The 16,661-nt window shown below is 47.8% G+C and overlaps 1 protein-coding gene across 1 annotated transcript in view; it reads left to right on the top strand.

Moving 5' to 3' along the window:
* The window catches only part of INSC (INSC spindle orientation adaptor protein), a 120,271-nt gene that overhangs the window by 14,972 nt on the left and 88,638 nt on the right, over positions 1-16,661 (top strand). The window contains exon 2 of the mRNA XM_044270772.1: positions 15,263-15,608. Within this exon, the coding sequence (XP_044126707.1) occupies positions 15,264-15,608 (345 nt within the window). The 5' untranslated portion in view covers position 15,263. The remainder of the gene's footprint in view (positions 1-15,262; positions 15,609-16,661) is intronic.

The raw sequence follows: 16,661 nt of genomic DNA, 5'->3' as shown, positions 1-16,661 counted from the left end.
CTGACCCCAGCCTCCTGATTGGGGGAGTCCAACTCCAACCTCCTGAAGGAGGAGGGGGTCCTCACATCCTGATAAATCACATTGTAAAACTTAGTTAAATTTTTCAGTAGAAAAAAAAGTTTTTATTTGAAAAAATCTGAAAAACAGACAAATGTTCAGCAAATGTAACATGAAAGTAATCTGCATCCAGACCAACACGGCTGTGGATCTGGAGCAGCGGGAATGTTGGGCGCAACCTGCAGATTTCGGGTCTTTCCTTCCCTCTGGTTCTATAGATTTATTATACACACAGAGATCTCTCATATATTCTATAGATTCATTATACACAGTGATCTCTCATATATTCTATAGATACATTATACACAGAGTGATCTCATCTATTCTAGAGATTGATCATACACACAGTGATCTCTCATAGATTCATTATATACAGTGAAATCTCGTATATATCCTATAGATTTATTATACACAGTGATCTCTCATATATTCTAGAGATTGATCATACACAGAGTGATCTCATCTATTCTAGAGATTGATCATACACACAGTGATCTCTCATAGATTCATTATATACAGTGAAATCTCGTATATATCCTATAGATTTATTATACACAGTGATCTCTCATATATTCTAGAGATTGATCATACACAGAGTGATCTCCTATATATTCTATAGATCCATTATACGCAGTGATCTCTCATATTCTATAGATTCATTATACACAGTGATCTCTCATATATTCTATAGATCCATTATGCACACAGTGATCTCTCATAGATTCATTATACACAGTGAGATCTCATATAGTCTATAGATTCATTAGACACAGAGATCGCTCATATTCTATGGATTCATTATACACAGTGATCTTCTATATATTCTATAGATTCATTATACGCAGATTGATCTCTCATAGATTCATTACACACAGTGATCTCTTATATAGTCTATGGATTCATTATACACAGTGATCTCTCATAGATTCATTACACACAGTGATCTCTTATATATTCTAGAAACGGCTAATGAAAACCCAAAAGAACAATCGCACATTTTTCTTTTGTTTATCTGTGTTATTAAACGCATTGCATTATAGCAAAAGCATTCTATGCTAACACTGACATTTTTATACCACTCCGTGGTTTCTGCTGCCGTTAGGGGCTGATGGCGTGCGCTCAGCCTCTGTGGAAGATTCCTAGCCTGCATTATTTTGCCCAAAATACCGTCCCTGCCTTGTACTCTCCCGTGATGGAGAACATGGGTCTCTCCTTGCAATTGTCACCATGCAGCAAGGTTCACACCACTGTGGAAACCTGGAGCAGCTCTTACAGGCGGGGACAGTACACGTCTTTCACGGCCCACTGGGTCAGTGTTGTTGGTGGCGGCGGGGCAGCACCATGGCCAGATCCTATTGACACCTCTACCATTGTGTCCGTGTGGCTCCCTCACCCAGTCATCGGTCTCCTCCACCATGGGCACACTCCCCTCCACAACAGCAGCAGGGCACACCATCACTCGCACTACACCTCTTTCCTATTACATGTATCAAGTCAAGCGTTGCCACGCTGTGATGGAGCTGGTCAGCCGGAGAACCAGTAGGCACCTCTGCGAACATTTGCTAAAGTACAGTACAGACCAGAAGTTTGGACACACCTTCTCATTCAAAGAGTTTTCTTTATGTTCATGACTATGAAGGCATCAAAACTATGAATTAACACATGTGGAATTATATACATAACAAACAAGTGTGAAACAACTGAGAATATGTCATATTCTAGGTTCTTCAAAGTAGCCACCTTTTGCTTTGATTACTGCTTTGCACACTCTTGGCATTCTCTTGATGAGCTTCAAGAGGTAGTCACCTGAAATGGTCTTCCAACAGTCTTGAAGGAGTTCCCAGAGATGCTTAGCACTTGTTGGCCCTTTTGCCTTCACTCTGCGGTCCAGCTCACCCCAAACCATCTCGATTGGGTTCAGGTCCGGTGACTGTGGAGGCCAGGTAATCTGGCGCAGCACCCCATCACTCTCCTTCATGGTGAAATTGCCCTTACCTTCAAAATTTTCCCAATTTTTCGGACTGACTGACCTTCATTTCTTAAAGTAATGATGGCCACTCGTTTTTCTTTACTTAGCTGCTTTTTTCTTGCCATAATACAAATTCTAACAGTCTATTCAGTAGGACTATCAGCTGTGTCTCCACCTGACTTCTCCACAACGCAATTGATGGTCCCAACCCCATTTATAAAAGGCAAGAAATCCCACTTATTACACCTGACAGGGCACACCTGTGAAGTGAAGACCATTTCAGGTGACTACCTCTTGAAGCTCATCAAGAGAATGCCAAGAGTGTGCAAAGCAGTAATCAAAGCAAAAGGTGGCTACTTTGAAGAACCTAGAATATGACCTATTTTCAGTTGTTTCACACTTTTTTTGTTATGTATATAATTCCACATGTGTTAATTCATAGTTTGATGCCTTCAGTGTGAATCTACAATTTTCATAGTCATGAAAATAAAGAAATCTCTTTGAATGAGAAGGTGTGTCCAAACTTTTGGTCTGTACTGTACATCAAGCAGCAAACATCCTGCTGGTTGTCGTCCCCTCACGGTGGTCAGGCAGTGGCAGCTCATCCAAGATGCCTCTCGGGTGCTGAAGCCCTTCAAAAAGGTTGCAAAGTTTGTCAGCAGGGTCAACTGCGGCATGAACGATGTCATCCCTCTCATATTTATTTTAGCTGCTGGCGCTCATGCAGCAGGGGACGATGGTGGAAGAAGAGCTAATGCATCTTGCTGTTCACCTTGTAGCTGTTGGGGGACACACAAGGATAAACTCCCATGGAGGAGGAGGATCAGGAGCTGCCACTGGAGGAGGAGGATCAGGAGCTGCCACTGGAGGAGGAGGATCAGGAGCTGCCACTGGAGGAGGAGGATGATGATGGTGACATCGGCCATGACACCCAATCGTCTCAGTTGGGGGGCAGAGCTAGAAAGAAGTGGCTCCTTGGGCACGCTGGCCACAATGGCGACCTGTAGACTTGCTTGCTTCCACAGTGACAGGCGTATCGATGATTACTGGACAGCCATGCTTCTAGACCCTCGCTACCAAAGCAAAATGGGGGGAATGTTTTCCTCTGCCGGAAAGGGAGGACAACGTTACGATATTACCAGGAAACACTGTGTACGCAGCTCATGGCGAGCAGACGCCAGGGTTCAGGCCTACCTACCCTCCTGGCCTGACCCCATGGATTCCTGGGCAGTCAGACTGGAACAGTTGTCCGAACTGGCACAGCGCACTCTCTATCTTTCTTGCCCAGCCTCCAGTCTCATCTCGGAGAGTGTTTTCAGTGCCGCAGGGTATTTGGTGACACCCAAACAGACCAAGTTGTGTCCAAAACATCACATTTGTCAAAATGACCCAAGCCTGTAGTGAGGAGGATTGTCACGCTCCTCCGGCTGAGGAAGACGAGTAGATCTGGCCTTGCGGATGGTGCACCATCTTGCCACTGTCTGCCTGTCTACCCTCCGGTGCCGTACCGTACGCCTGCCGCCGCCGCCGTCATACCAGTACATTTTTCTTGCTTCATGTTACTTTGTTTCCTTTTTTTGCGCTGACGTGTAGATGGCAGCGTTCGTCTTCCAGGGTACGGTCACATGTAGCAGTTTTAGTGCGGCTTCTGGGATGTTGCATCTGTAGATTTATATCATTCAAGTCAATGGGAAAAATCAAAAGATGAGTAGTGGACAGAAAAAGTCGCGGTTATAACGCTTGGCGACTTCTAATAACGACGAGGTGAGCCTGAACATGGCGGCCGTGCAGCTCTAGCCTTCAGCTACACCTACACGATGGTAGGAAGATGTGAATCATCAGACACGCGTCTGCGCGTTGTACTGCGGCGGGGTCATAGCAGCGGATTGCCGTGTGGTTGTTGAGAATTCTGCGCGGTATTCTGTGCGTCCCTGTGACCGCTGCCTGATAGAACGGAGGACTGTCTGCGCTGATACATTGTAACATCAGCTGCTGGAGCAGGAATAGGTCAGGGTGGGGTTTCAGTCTCAGATGTAAATCCCATTTGCTGACAGCAAGCAGAGATCTTGAAGATTGTGAGGAAGTGAAACAAGTCTATTGGGAAGTAGCACGTATTTCAGTTTACAGTGATGACGTTTTATTTACTGGCCCTTTAAGGGTTAAGTATCACACCCCTCATCCTCCCTGGAGGAATTACCTGTTGCTCTATATGACAGGTCTTTTTTTGCAGCAGACGTGCGCCAAAATGGTGACCGCGCTCCGCAGACGTACGGAAATGCATCAGCTGCACAGTACCGTTCAGCCGGTCGTTGCGCCATTTCTACCTCTCATCTTGTGTGCACTCCGCCGGCGCCCCCTTCTGAGGCGAGCTGCAGCTGCTACCGTCTTGGCCTCCATCGCTGGAGCCGCTTCGCCAGTTTCCCTTTCACCCGGAGTCTGACCACAAAAGCTTCTGGGCGGCTCATTAAAGGAACGCGGACTACGCGGACGGGAACTTTCCATTAATCTAAAAGGTTTTCTGCTGCTCGCAGCTCCTAGGGGCTGTGAATTATTCATCAGGCTGTTTAGAGTGTCAGCTCCTGTGCGCAGGGTTCACCATCTGCCGTCTCTGGCAGCGGCTTCGCGGATTGTTTGTCTCCTCAAACCGTTAAGTGCAATTATTGTGAATGAAAAGAAGAACATTTGTCCTGGGAGCGGCGACTGAGCATCCACAACAAGAGTGTCGGGGGGCCACCATAGATCGCAACTCCCTGACCTCCTATAGTCCCCGTATAGCTCTGTTCATCCTGAACCTCCTGGTTTATGCCCGACATGTGTGTGTCCATCACATGTCCAGAACAGACTTTATCCCCTGGGTTAATTCATCATGAATGACAGCAAGCAGAGTTCTTGAAAACCACGAGGAATGGCTACAGAAGGTATATTGGACAATTTATAGAACAAGAATAAGACCTAACGTCCCTTTAAGGGCTCATCGTCCGCAGTGAATGTCGCCCTCTTTTTCTTGGGCAATGTTCTCGTAGAGGGGGCCACATCAGCAAACCTATGGGCAAACCCAGAGCGCACAGATCCTTAAAGGGCCGGTGCACTCAATCCCATCATAGCGTAAGAGACTTTCTAATTAGCTTTGTAGTTCATTCTGTCACTATTTTAAATAGATCTGCTTGCTGTCTGCGAATAGGAGTATTCTTGTTTGCATCCAGGTGCTGAAATACATCCTAGCCTAATACTACTTCTAGCTGGGGATTTGTTACAATGTCTGTCCTGCTCTAATAGTTTGTTACAATGTGTCAGTCTGGAGTCCAGGCTGTTTAGGGGATGTTCTTCCCTGGACTGGGAGGCTCGGCCGCCCCCTGACTGCAGAAGTGCAGCGGAGGTAGGAGTCATGTAATATAAGACAGAGCCCCCCCCCCCCACTCTATAACTTGGAGGGGTCTCGGTGTGGATTCCACTTTCTGTTCTTGAATAAACTTTGTGTCTTGTCCTTTCTTTCCAGTCCGATGGTCCCAGTAGATGCCGAGCGCAGGGGAGGATGGACACAGACTTACTGAGCGCGCTGCCCGTCCAGCGGTAAGACCTGCGCCATACATCCGTATTATTAACACTGGGTCATGTGATCGTATTATTACATCCTGTTGAGGTCTGTTCAGATGACTTGCGGTCACTGCTGACAGTGATCAGGAGACGTACTACATGTCCCAGCAGTGCTGCCAGCCTCTGATGAGGATCCCTGAGCTCCGCCACACCAGCAGACACGGTTTCAGGGACATGGCTGACGACACATGGGTCCTAATACAGAAGTTCAGCGAGGACCCCCCTCACCCTCCTGCGTTCCTGCCGGCCGGACACAACCCAATGCAACTTTCCGATCCGCCGCTGTCAGTGGTCTCCCTTTGCTTTTGTGAGTTTGGCAGTTTGCTGCTCCTGCAATTGCTGAATTTGGGGGTGCCTCCAACACTTCGCTGAGTCCCCCGGACACTGTTGAGGGGTCACCACTTGTTGCAGCTCTCCGGGAGGGATGGTAAGGTGTTGTGCACCCAAATGGGAAATAAGTCCAGAGAGTCGGGGTCTGCAGTAATCAGGGGGCTTCTTTACTGGTGGAATTCAGGTGCAAAACAATACAGGCGAGGCATAGGGCTGGCTTCTGCAGTCTCCCCCCTGAGACGAGGCAATGGGCCGGCTTCTCCAGTCTCCTCCCTAGAACCAGGCATAGGGCTGGCTTCTCCAGTCTCCCCCCTGAGACGAGGCATAGGGCACAGGGCTGGCTTCTCCAGTCTCCTCCCTGAGACGAGGCACAGGGCTGGCTTCTCCAGTCTCCTCCCTGAGACGAGGCACAGGGCTGGCTTCTCCAGTCTCCTCCCTGAGACGAGGCACAGGGCTGGCTTCTCCAGTCTCCTCCCTGAGACGAGGCATAGGGCTGGCTTCTCCAGTCTCCTCCCTGGCAGAAGAAGGGTTTGATGCTGAGGAAAGGCCTGAGCTAGCTGTCCCCCTCTCTCAGAAGCCTGGTACCCCGGCCAAAGGCTGGAGGACCACGGTCTGTAGCTCAGTAGTCCGGGTGGCTCCTTGGTCACAAGGCTGGTGACCCATGGTCTGTGGCTCAGCGTCCCCATCTCAGCGTCTTCTTCTGGTCACTCATGGTAACTGGCATAAGTCTCCCTCTCTAAGCCCTGGTCCCTAACTGCAGCACACTAGGGGCTCTGATTAATCTCCTTATATACCATTTCTATTTAGACTAGAACCTTCTAGTGGGAGGGGTGTAGCGGAGAAACTCAGCACAAACAGATACAAAGTTACTACTCCTGTCTGTCATAGACTTACATTAGAGCTTCAGTGACACTCAAACAGACAAAGACAAGTTTCCAGACATAACAACAGAGCCAAACCAGATACTCTAAAGGTCAGACTGTCTGGTTTTGGTGGTAAACAAGTCTGGGTTTTTCCCTCCAAAACATGCTCTTCTTTAAACTCTATGGCAGCTGTGGAAAATTACCACCTTCTCATTCAAAGTCCCAAAAGTCTCTCGGTATTCATTAACCCTTTCCACAATTACAATGCAAACGGACAGGATATATATAACAACATACATATAAAATGCAGTTACACAGTATTATGACTTTGTGTAGGGACAGTAGGCAAATGTCCACAAATGTCTAGACTTCAAAGTACCCCTGCCCCAGGGCACTACTCTCCATCTAAGATAACATAAGGGCTCATGCACACAAATGTATTTTTTGTCCGTGTCCTTTTCATTTTTTTGCGGCCCATATGTGAAAACATTTATTTCAATAAAAACGGAAATGACTCCATGTGCATTCCGTATCCATATGTCTGCAAGTTCGTTCCGCCCAAAAATATAACATGTCCTATTCTTGTCCATTTTGCGGGCAAAGATAGGCATTGTTACAATAGATATAATAAAAAAACATGTAACGCGGACATCACACGGATGACGTCCGTTTTTTTTTTTTGCGGACAGATCCGTGTTTTGCGGATCGCAAAATACATACCTTTGTGTGCATGAGCCTTAAAGCAGACAGATTTACAGAGCCGATAGTATTATCCAGGTCTAGTGGAGTGAAGTGGGTATGGTATGCATCCCTGGTGGTCTTGGACTGTGAAGGGATTAATCTCAGTATAGCTGGTGGTATAGGGTAGTGAAAGGTTAGTGTAAGGATCCCTGGTGGGTGGCAGTTGAAGGGTTAGTGCTGTATACCTGGGGTCCAGCGATCACCTATCTCCCCAGGCTCCAGCGTAGTCCAGGCTGTTGCTCCTGCGCTGATTATATTATAGCAGCTGTAACTCTATGGCTGCACAGTTCTCCCTATGATCGGGCAGAGTGATTAGGTATACCCTACCTCTTCAGCTTTAGTGTGATGAGGGGGCAACCAGGTTCCTCTTCCCTGCAGGTTTTTTCTCTCTAGATCCTATAGATCTCAAATTAATTTTCTCTGGAGGGTCCACGGATTCCTCATCTCTCTAGATATTGCAGGTTTATTATCTCTCTAGGTCCCTCAGGTTCCTTATCTTTCTAGATCCTGCAGGTACATTACATCTAGAGATACTGTAGGTTGTCCAGGGGCGTTTTTTTGTCTTTGATCCTACAGGTTTTTTACCTCCTTTAGATCCTGTAAGTTTTTTTTTCTTAATGCTTTCTAGACCCTTTTGTTGATCTCTCTAGATCTTTCAGGTTGTAGCCTCTTTAGATCCTTCTGTGGTTTTCTTGTCTCTATAGATCCTGCAGGTTTTTTTTTGTCTCTCTCTGATCCTGCAGTTTTTTTTTTTTGTCTCTCTCTCGATCCTGCAGGTTTTTTTTTTGGTCTCTATAGATCCGGCAAGGTTTTCTTTTTTGTCTCTCTAGATCCTTCAGTGGTTTTCTTGTCTCTCTAGATCCTTCAATGGTTTTCTTGTCTCTCTAGATCCTGCAGTTTTTTTTGTCTCTCTCTTGATCCTGCAGTTGTTTTTTTTTGGTCTCTATAGATCCGGCAAGGTTTTCTTTTTTGTCTCTCTAGATCCTTCAGTGGTTTTCTTGTCTCTCTAGATCCTTCAATGGTTTTCTTGTCTCTCTAGATCCTGCAGTTTTTTTTTGTCTCTCTCTTGATCCTGCAGTTGTTTTTTTTTGGTCTCTATAGATCCGGCAAGGTTTTCTTTTTTGTCTCTCTAGATCCTTCAGTGGTTTTCTTGTCTCTCTAGATCCTTCAATGGTTTTCTTGTCTCTCTAGATCCTGCAGTTTTTTTTTGTCTCTCTCTTGATCCTGCAGTTGTTTTTTTTTGGTCTCTATAGATCCGGCAAGGTTTTCTTTTTTGTCTCTCTAGATCAGGGGTGCACAACGTTTTCTGGTTGGGGGCCACATCGCCAGACTGAACCTGACAAGGGCCGAAAATAAAATTTAAAGGGATATTGCCAACTAAAACACAGCATTTATGGCATATTGAACATACAGTAATGTCTGGTTACACTTCCAGGACTCTCATCTAATGGAAGAATACATGAAAAATACATGTGAGCAGCCACAAGACATAGACATATATGTATGTCACCAGATAGTTGGGGGCCGCACAGAATGGTATCAAGGGCCGCATGTGGCCCCCGGGCCGCAGGTTGTGCACCCCTGCTCTAGATCCTTCAGTGGTTTTCTTGTCTCTCTCTAGATCCTGCATTCTTTTTGTCTCTCTCTAGATCCTGCAGTATTTTTTTGTCTCTCTAGACCCTTCAGTGGTATTCTTTGTCTCTCTCTAGATCCTGCAGGTTTTTCTGGTCTGTCCAGATCCTGTTATTTATGGGATCAGCCACCCAAACCTTGTATGAAAGACGTAAGAGCAGGAAGCGGGGCCTGGAGATCACCACGAATCCCGGACTGAGGGATTCGGGAGATCACCTGTGCTATCATGTATCATCATGTATACCGGTCCGATTCTCCTCCGCTCGGCCGACTGACGCTTCTGCTAGAAGATCTTTCTGATTTCTCTTGATTCAGTCATTGATCCTGGAATTCTTTGCCATATGTGGAATTCTCACCTGATGGGCGTCAATACTTTTCCTGTCCCGTGTCCTTGTTGTCCACTTGTCTCCACATCTATACAGGCATGTTCACATTTAAAGGATTTTCTGCAGAATGAGCATAATGGTTTCAGCAATAATCGGTGCAGATTTGTGGGTGTGCGGAGATCTTTTATTCCTTCTTTATCCTGCTGTACGTTGTTTATGACCAAATCTGCAAGCGAATTGCCTATTACATAGCCAATGGCTGAGGCGCTGCATGTGAACATGATCTAATGACTCACTGAGTAATGGCAGCTACATCATTCCTCATCCTCCAGTCACATCCAGAGCCGCAGTCACAATTCTGTTGTTAGTCCTTGGTAACAGATTAGGAGTTTTAAACTCTGTGCAGTCAGATAGGTGCTCCGGCAATGCACTGCACTGTGATAAGGGGAAGCTGGCAGAATTTTGAATACAGCTCTAGATGTGTCTAGAGCATAACACATGATTTTTCTAGAGTCCTCCACCATGTGCAGGTTACTCTCGCTTTATTTCCATGTAATCCGGAGGACAGACGGGGTGACTGGCACCATCATCCAGGAAGGGCCCCCCATGTCGTAGGACGCAGCTTCATATCTAGAGACAGAAATTAAAATTTACAGGGAGTAGTCATTATTGTAGACAGAAAAGTTCTATAACTTCCAAATAGATTTTGTGCTTCAGAGCCTCACCATCTTCCACATCTGTGCTTGCTGTCAGTGAGTGGAAACAGTCTTGTTTTATTTAGAGACTGACTGGTCCTGATCACACAGCTGTGGGTTTGTTACACTGTATCGGTTTAGACAATTCTCTCTGCACTGATACATTGTAAAAACCTGTAGCCGCAGGATTAAGAGGGGATTTTCAGTCCCTGGATGTCAGCAACAATTTTTCTACTCATTGACAGGTGCAGAGGTATTGAGAATCCTGAAAAATTACAGTACAATGACTATTAAAAAGTTGCAGAACGACGCCCCTCTCCAGTGAAGACGCTTTGTTGACAGAAATCTGGATAAGTGCGACCTGCCGACGGCGCCTGTGGACTTGCCGACGGCGCCCTTGGACGTGCCGACGGCGCCCTTGGACGTGCCGACGATCCCCTTGGACGTGCCGACGACCCCCCTTGGACGTGCCGACGACCCCTCTTGGACGTGCCGACGACGCCCCTTGGACGTGCCGACGACCCCCCTTGGACGTGCCGACGACCCCTCTTGGACGTGCCGACGACGCCCCTTGGACGTGCCGACGATCCCCTTGGACGTGCCGACGACCCCCTTGGACGTGCCGACGACCCCCCTTGGACGTGCTGACGACCCCTCTTGGACGTGCCGACGACGCCCCTTGGACGTGCCGACGACGCCCCTTGGACGTGCCGACGACCCCCCTTGGACGTGCCGACGACCCCCCTTGGACGTGCCGACGACCCCCCTTGGACGTGCCGACGACCCCCCTTGGAGGTGCCGACGACGCCCCTTGGACGTGCCGACGACCCCCCTTGGACGTGCCGACGACCCCCTTGGACGTGCCGACGACGCCCCTTGGACGTGCCGACGACGCCCCTTGGACGTGCCGACGACGCCCCTTGGACGTGCCGACGATCCCCCTTGGACGTGCCGACGACCCCCCTTGGACGTGCCGACGACCCCCCTTGGACGTGCCGACGACCCCCCTTGGACGTGCCGACGACGCCCCTTGGACGTGCCGACGACCCCCCTTGGACGTGCCGACGACCCCCTTGGACGTGCCGACGACGCCCCTTGGACGTGCCGACGTCCTTGATGGCAGCCAATCAGATTATAGGCCTGGGTCAGACAATGGAAGCTGAGACCTGAGGGGCTGTTTCGGGTGATTCCTCCACTTTTCTTCGCACAGTTTTCTATATTTGTAGGAAAGTGAATGAAACAAAACACTTTTTCACAGCTGCTCCTCGGCCGCAGAGCGTCTCATCGTCTCTCGTTTTTGCGATGTTTGCTCATTAGCAGTCAGGTATCGGGCCCCATTTGGAAGGCGGCGACCCTGTGTGTACAGGAGTATATATAGTGTCGGGGGCACTGGGTCAGTCCGCATTCGCGCTCTCGTGTGGACGTCATCACTCGCTGCCATATTCTACATTCTAGGGTTCTCGTGGTGAATAAAATGTAAATGTCGCCTGGAGAATAATAGGCAGGTGATCGCCCTCTTGTCGGCTGAGGATCCGGCCCTCTTACATTAGCGCCGCAGCCGCCTCTATGAATGCATGCAGAGCGCGGGGTCAATGAGGGGAACGCTCTTACCTCCTCTCATCATTGTGTATTATTGGGTCTGTAGATGAAGGGTAGAAATAAGCTGCAGCAGATAGAAGGGAATGGAGTCGGGGGCTCGTGGCTAGCACGCTTCACTAATGGACTGATCTGCAGCGAAATGTGACGGGTCCGTGGTGCTAGAAAACGTGGATCACACGAGAGGATTCTCCTATGAAGTCCAGGAAAATCTGAAGGGCGTGTCATGTGATCCCCGATAGTTTACGGAAGTGCAGGAATGTGGATACAATGTAACCTGATCCCCAAACCAAATGTATCACCGTAAGGTCACACCTGCAAGACAGACGGACGGACGGATATGAGAAAAAAACAACGCTCCATAGTGAAACCATCCGATGTAGAATAAGCGCTCACCAGATCTAAGGTCCCACGTGTGGTCTGGAGAACGGCTGCTGCTCCCTCTGTACGGTCCCGGACCGCGGAGGCCACAGTGAATGTAAAAGAACAGATCTGGGGGGCGTTCCCCTCCACAGTGCCATTAACGCCTTTGTGCCCGTATATATATATATATACACCCTCATGTCTATATCTGAAGAAGCCAATGGTCCAGTGGCGAAACGCGTTATACTTTTTTGGTTTTGATTAAAGTTTTAATTGGATTGGCAGCGACCCGAGAAGTGTCCTTATAGTTCTCTTCTAGAGATATGGATATGAGAGAGAGAGAGATATTAGATAGATGGATAGATATATGGATATGGGATGGATATTAGATGGATGGATAAATAGATAGATGGGAGGTAGATGGATGATGATGGATTTTGTGAAGCATTTGCTGACATTTTCTTCCATGCGGGGAGTGAACTTTCTGTGGGTTTTTCTCTCTTGGATCCATTAACATTTGGGCTCCACTTCTTGCCCGGATTCCAGACAATTAACCTTCTCTGATGAGTTTCCGTCCTCGCACCTACAGGACTCCTGATCTCATCTGCCGCTCCTTTAAAGGGCAAGTGTCGCAGTGAGGGGGGGGGGGGCCTGGCGCTCTGTCACTAGATGGACGATTCCATGGTTATCGCTGTTGGAGATTTCTTGGAATTAAGGAGCACTCCTCCCGAAGCGCTGTCCGGCCGCCGCCTCCTGACTGCATTATGTAATGACCTCCCCGGCCGGCGGAAACGGATCTCCTCATCCTGCAAGACAGTGTCAGCTGTGGGAACGTCCGGCCGCTCCCCGATGTCAATTGTTATACATTTCTAGGAGGAATAACAGCAGGAGTACAACACAGACGTAGGGCGCGTGCACACTACCGCGCCGCGTTTTGCAGTCCGCAAAACGGACAAGAATAGGACATGTTCTATTTTTTTTGGGGGGGGGGGGCACAGAACGGAGCAACGGATGCAGACAGCACACAGAGCGCTCTCCGCATTATTTGTGGCCCCATTGAAGTGAAATGTCACGGGGCATCCAAGTATTTACTGCAATAAACCAAAAGAAAACTGCAAATCTCCAAATTCTGAACTGGAAAAAAATTAACTGATTTAATAATAATACTAGAGCTGAAATCCCCGAGCATCTCCTGCTGGTACCTCAGGATCAGTTATGTAAGGTGTGACAACAGCAACTCCACCAGCAGAACAGTGAGTGCAGCTCTGGAGTATAATACAGGATGTAACTCAGGATCAGTACAGGATAAGTAATGTATGTACACAGTGACTGCACCGGCAGAATAGTGAGTGCAGCTCTGGAGTATAATACAGGATGTAACTCAGGATCAGTACAGGATAAGTAATGTATGTACACAGTGACTGCACCAGCAGAATAGTGAGTGCAGCTCTGGAGTATAATACAGGATGTAACTCAGGATCAGTACAGGATAAGTAATGTATGTACACAGTGACTGCACCAGCAGAATAGTGAGTGCAGCTCTGGAGTATAATACAGGATGTAACTCAGGATCAGTACAGGATAAGTAATGTATGTACACAGACTGCACCAGCAGAATAGTGAGTGCAGCTCTGGAGTATAATACAATATGTAACTCAGGATCAGTACAGGATAAGTAATGTATGTACACAGTGACTGCACCAGCAGAATAGTGAGTGCAGCTCTGGAGTATAATACAAGATGTAACTCAGGATCAGTACAGGATAAGTAATGTATGTACACAGTGACTGCACCAGCAGAATAGTGAGTGCAGCTCTGGAGTATAATTCAGGATGTAACTCAGGATCAGTACAGGATAAGTAATGTATGTACACAGTGATTGCACCAGCAGAATAGTGAGTGCAGCTCTGGAGTATAATACAGGATGTAACTCAGGATCAGTACAGGATAAGTAATGTATGTACACAGAGACTGCACCAGCAGAATAGTGAGTGCAGCTCTGGGGTATAATACAGGATGTAACTCAGGATCAGTACAGGATAAGTAATGTATGTACACAGTGACTGCACCAGCAGAATAGTGAGTGCAGCTCTGGAGTATAATACAAGATGTAACTCAGGATCAGTACAGGATAAGTAATGTATGTACACAGTGACTGCACCAGCAGAATAGTGAGTGCAGCTCTGGAGTATAATTCAGGATGTAACTCAGGATCAGTACAGGATAAGTAATGTATGTACACAGTGATTGCACCAGCAGAATAGTGAGTGCAGCTCTGGAGGATAATACAGATATCACAGTGTCTAATCCATCTCATTGCTGCAGTTTTTTCCCAGGATCCTCACTCCTATGCATTGTATGTTTGCACATTTGCTCTTTTAGGTTTTCGGTCCAGTCCTAGTCATTGGTCTTTTCTGCTGTTTTTGCTGTATCTTGCAGTGCGGTGAATCACTTATCAGATAATCCGGGCGCTGAGAACACGTTCCAGGAGTATAAATTTTCTGAGTGACTCAGAGTTGCACATTTGTACAGTATCTGCTGAGTAAATTTAACATTCTCCATATCCTAACACTAAAATCAATGAATTTAATTACTTTTATTAAAACGGAGAAGACACGATGAGGAAAAGCTTCAGAGAGGAAGCAGAATTAAAGTGTGGTGGGGGAGGGGATGCTGAACCTCCACTCGTGACAAGTGCTGGAAATCGCTCTGGTTTCTTCCAGTACCACAGAGTCCAGGAGCACAATGGCGACGTCTGTCACTAGCCGCCTGACCACTAACCCCACCATTGCAGTCTGACCCACCCTCCATAGCCTACAGTCTTGCCCACAAGCCCACCGCAGCTGTCCAGCCCAACCAATGGGGTCCGACCTGTGCTCCCCCACAGACAGGACATCCCATTATATCAGTGTGTGGCCCCTATAAATGTAAGAACTATGGGGTGAAGTGTCACGACCCAAGCCCTGTGTAATGAATCTCGATATAATTTTCTAAGGTAGACGGTCGACTAATAGCGAAAGGTTTATCCAAACCTCCATGTGTGTCCTAATCTCCTGTCCTTGGTGGCGCTCAAGTAATATGTGGTGTCTGTTGCAGGATGAACCTCATGCAGGTGGACTCGGTTCAGCGGTGGATGGATGACCTCCTGCTGATGACGGAGTGCGAGTGCATGTGCATTCTCCAGTCTAAACCCATCAGCACTGATGATGACTCTCAGACCGACCTTATGTTCTCCTCACAAGACAGCACTCAGAACAGCTTGGAGATGCTGCTGAGGAGAGCTTGGATCATAAGCACCGAGCTCACAAAGATTGTCCAAAAGCTGGAGAAGAACCGCTGGAAACGGGTCCATTCTATGAGCATCAGAACCGACTGCCATGTGCAGTCCATGATCAAGGAATACAATATGTTCAGCAGAACATCAACAGAACAGATGCAAGAGGTAAGGTGAAAACTGTGTAGGCCCGTCAAAGTGTGCACATATTGGTCAAGAGGAAGTAAACAAGGTCCACCAGGGTCCTGTCACCAACACTGAAATAGGTCCTGTAGATAAGAGGTGTAATTCTAGATGAGGCAGTCAAGAGGGTCTACCGGGGTCCTGTCCACCTTTCTATCTCTTCCTATACCAGAGTAGCTAGCCACAAAGGTCTACTGGGTCATGTCCATCTTTTTGCCCCGTCCTGCACCAGAGTAGCTAGCTGTGAAGGTCTACTGGGTCCTGTCTCTTCATACACCAGAGTAGCTAGCCACCAGGGTCTACCAGGGTTTTGCTACCTTTCTGTCTCTTACTACACCAGAGTAGCTAGCCACAAAGGTCTACTGGGTCCTGTCCACCGTTCTGCCACTTCCTACACCAGATTAACTAGCAATGAAAGTCTATCAAGGATCTTCCCACCTTTTTTTATCTCTTCCTACACCACAGTAGCTAACCAGCTGGGTCTACCAGGGTTCTGTCCACCTTTCTATCTCTTCCTATACCAGAGTAGCTAGCCACAAAGGTCTACTGGTCCTGTCCATCTTTTTGCCCCTTCCTACACCAGAGTAGCTAGCCACAAAGGTCTACAGGGTCCTGTCCATCTTCCTGTCTCTTCATAGACCAGAGTAGCTGGTCTACCAGGGTTTTGCCACCTTTCTGTCTCTTCCTACACCAGAGTAACTAGCCATGAAAGTCTGCTGGGTCCTGTCCACCTTTAGATCTTTTCATACACCAGAGTAACTAACTACAAGGATCTGCCTACCTTTCTATCTCTTCCTACACCCCAGTAGCTAACCACCTGGATCTACCAGGGTTCCGTCCACCTTTCTGTCTCTTCCTACACCAATGTAGCTGGCCACGGGGGTCTACTGGGGTCCTGTCCACCCTTTACTATCGCCTCCAGCACTGGAGTAGGTAGCCACGAGGTGTCATTCTAGGAGGGGTCTAAGAGGGTCTACCAGGTCCTGTCCATTCTTTCCTTTGCGTGACTCTGTGGCCAAGAAAGTGAAACCTCATCGG

This window comes from Bufo gargarizans, chromosome 10, assembly GCF_014858855.1.
Source record: "Bufo gargarizans isolate SCDJY-AF-19 chromosome 10, ASM1485885v1, whole genome shotgun sequence".
NCBI classification, from domain to species: Eukaryota; Metazoa; Chordata; class Amphibia; order Anura; family Bufonidae; genus Bufo; species Bufo gargarizans.
The sequence above is the reverse complement of the archived record's forward strand: the minus strand, read 5'-3'. Positions and strand labels throughout refer to the sequence as shown.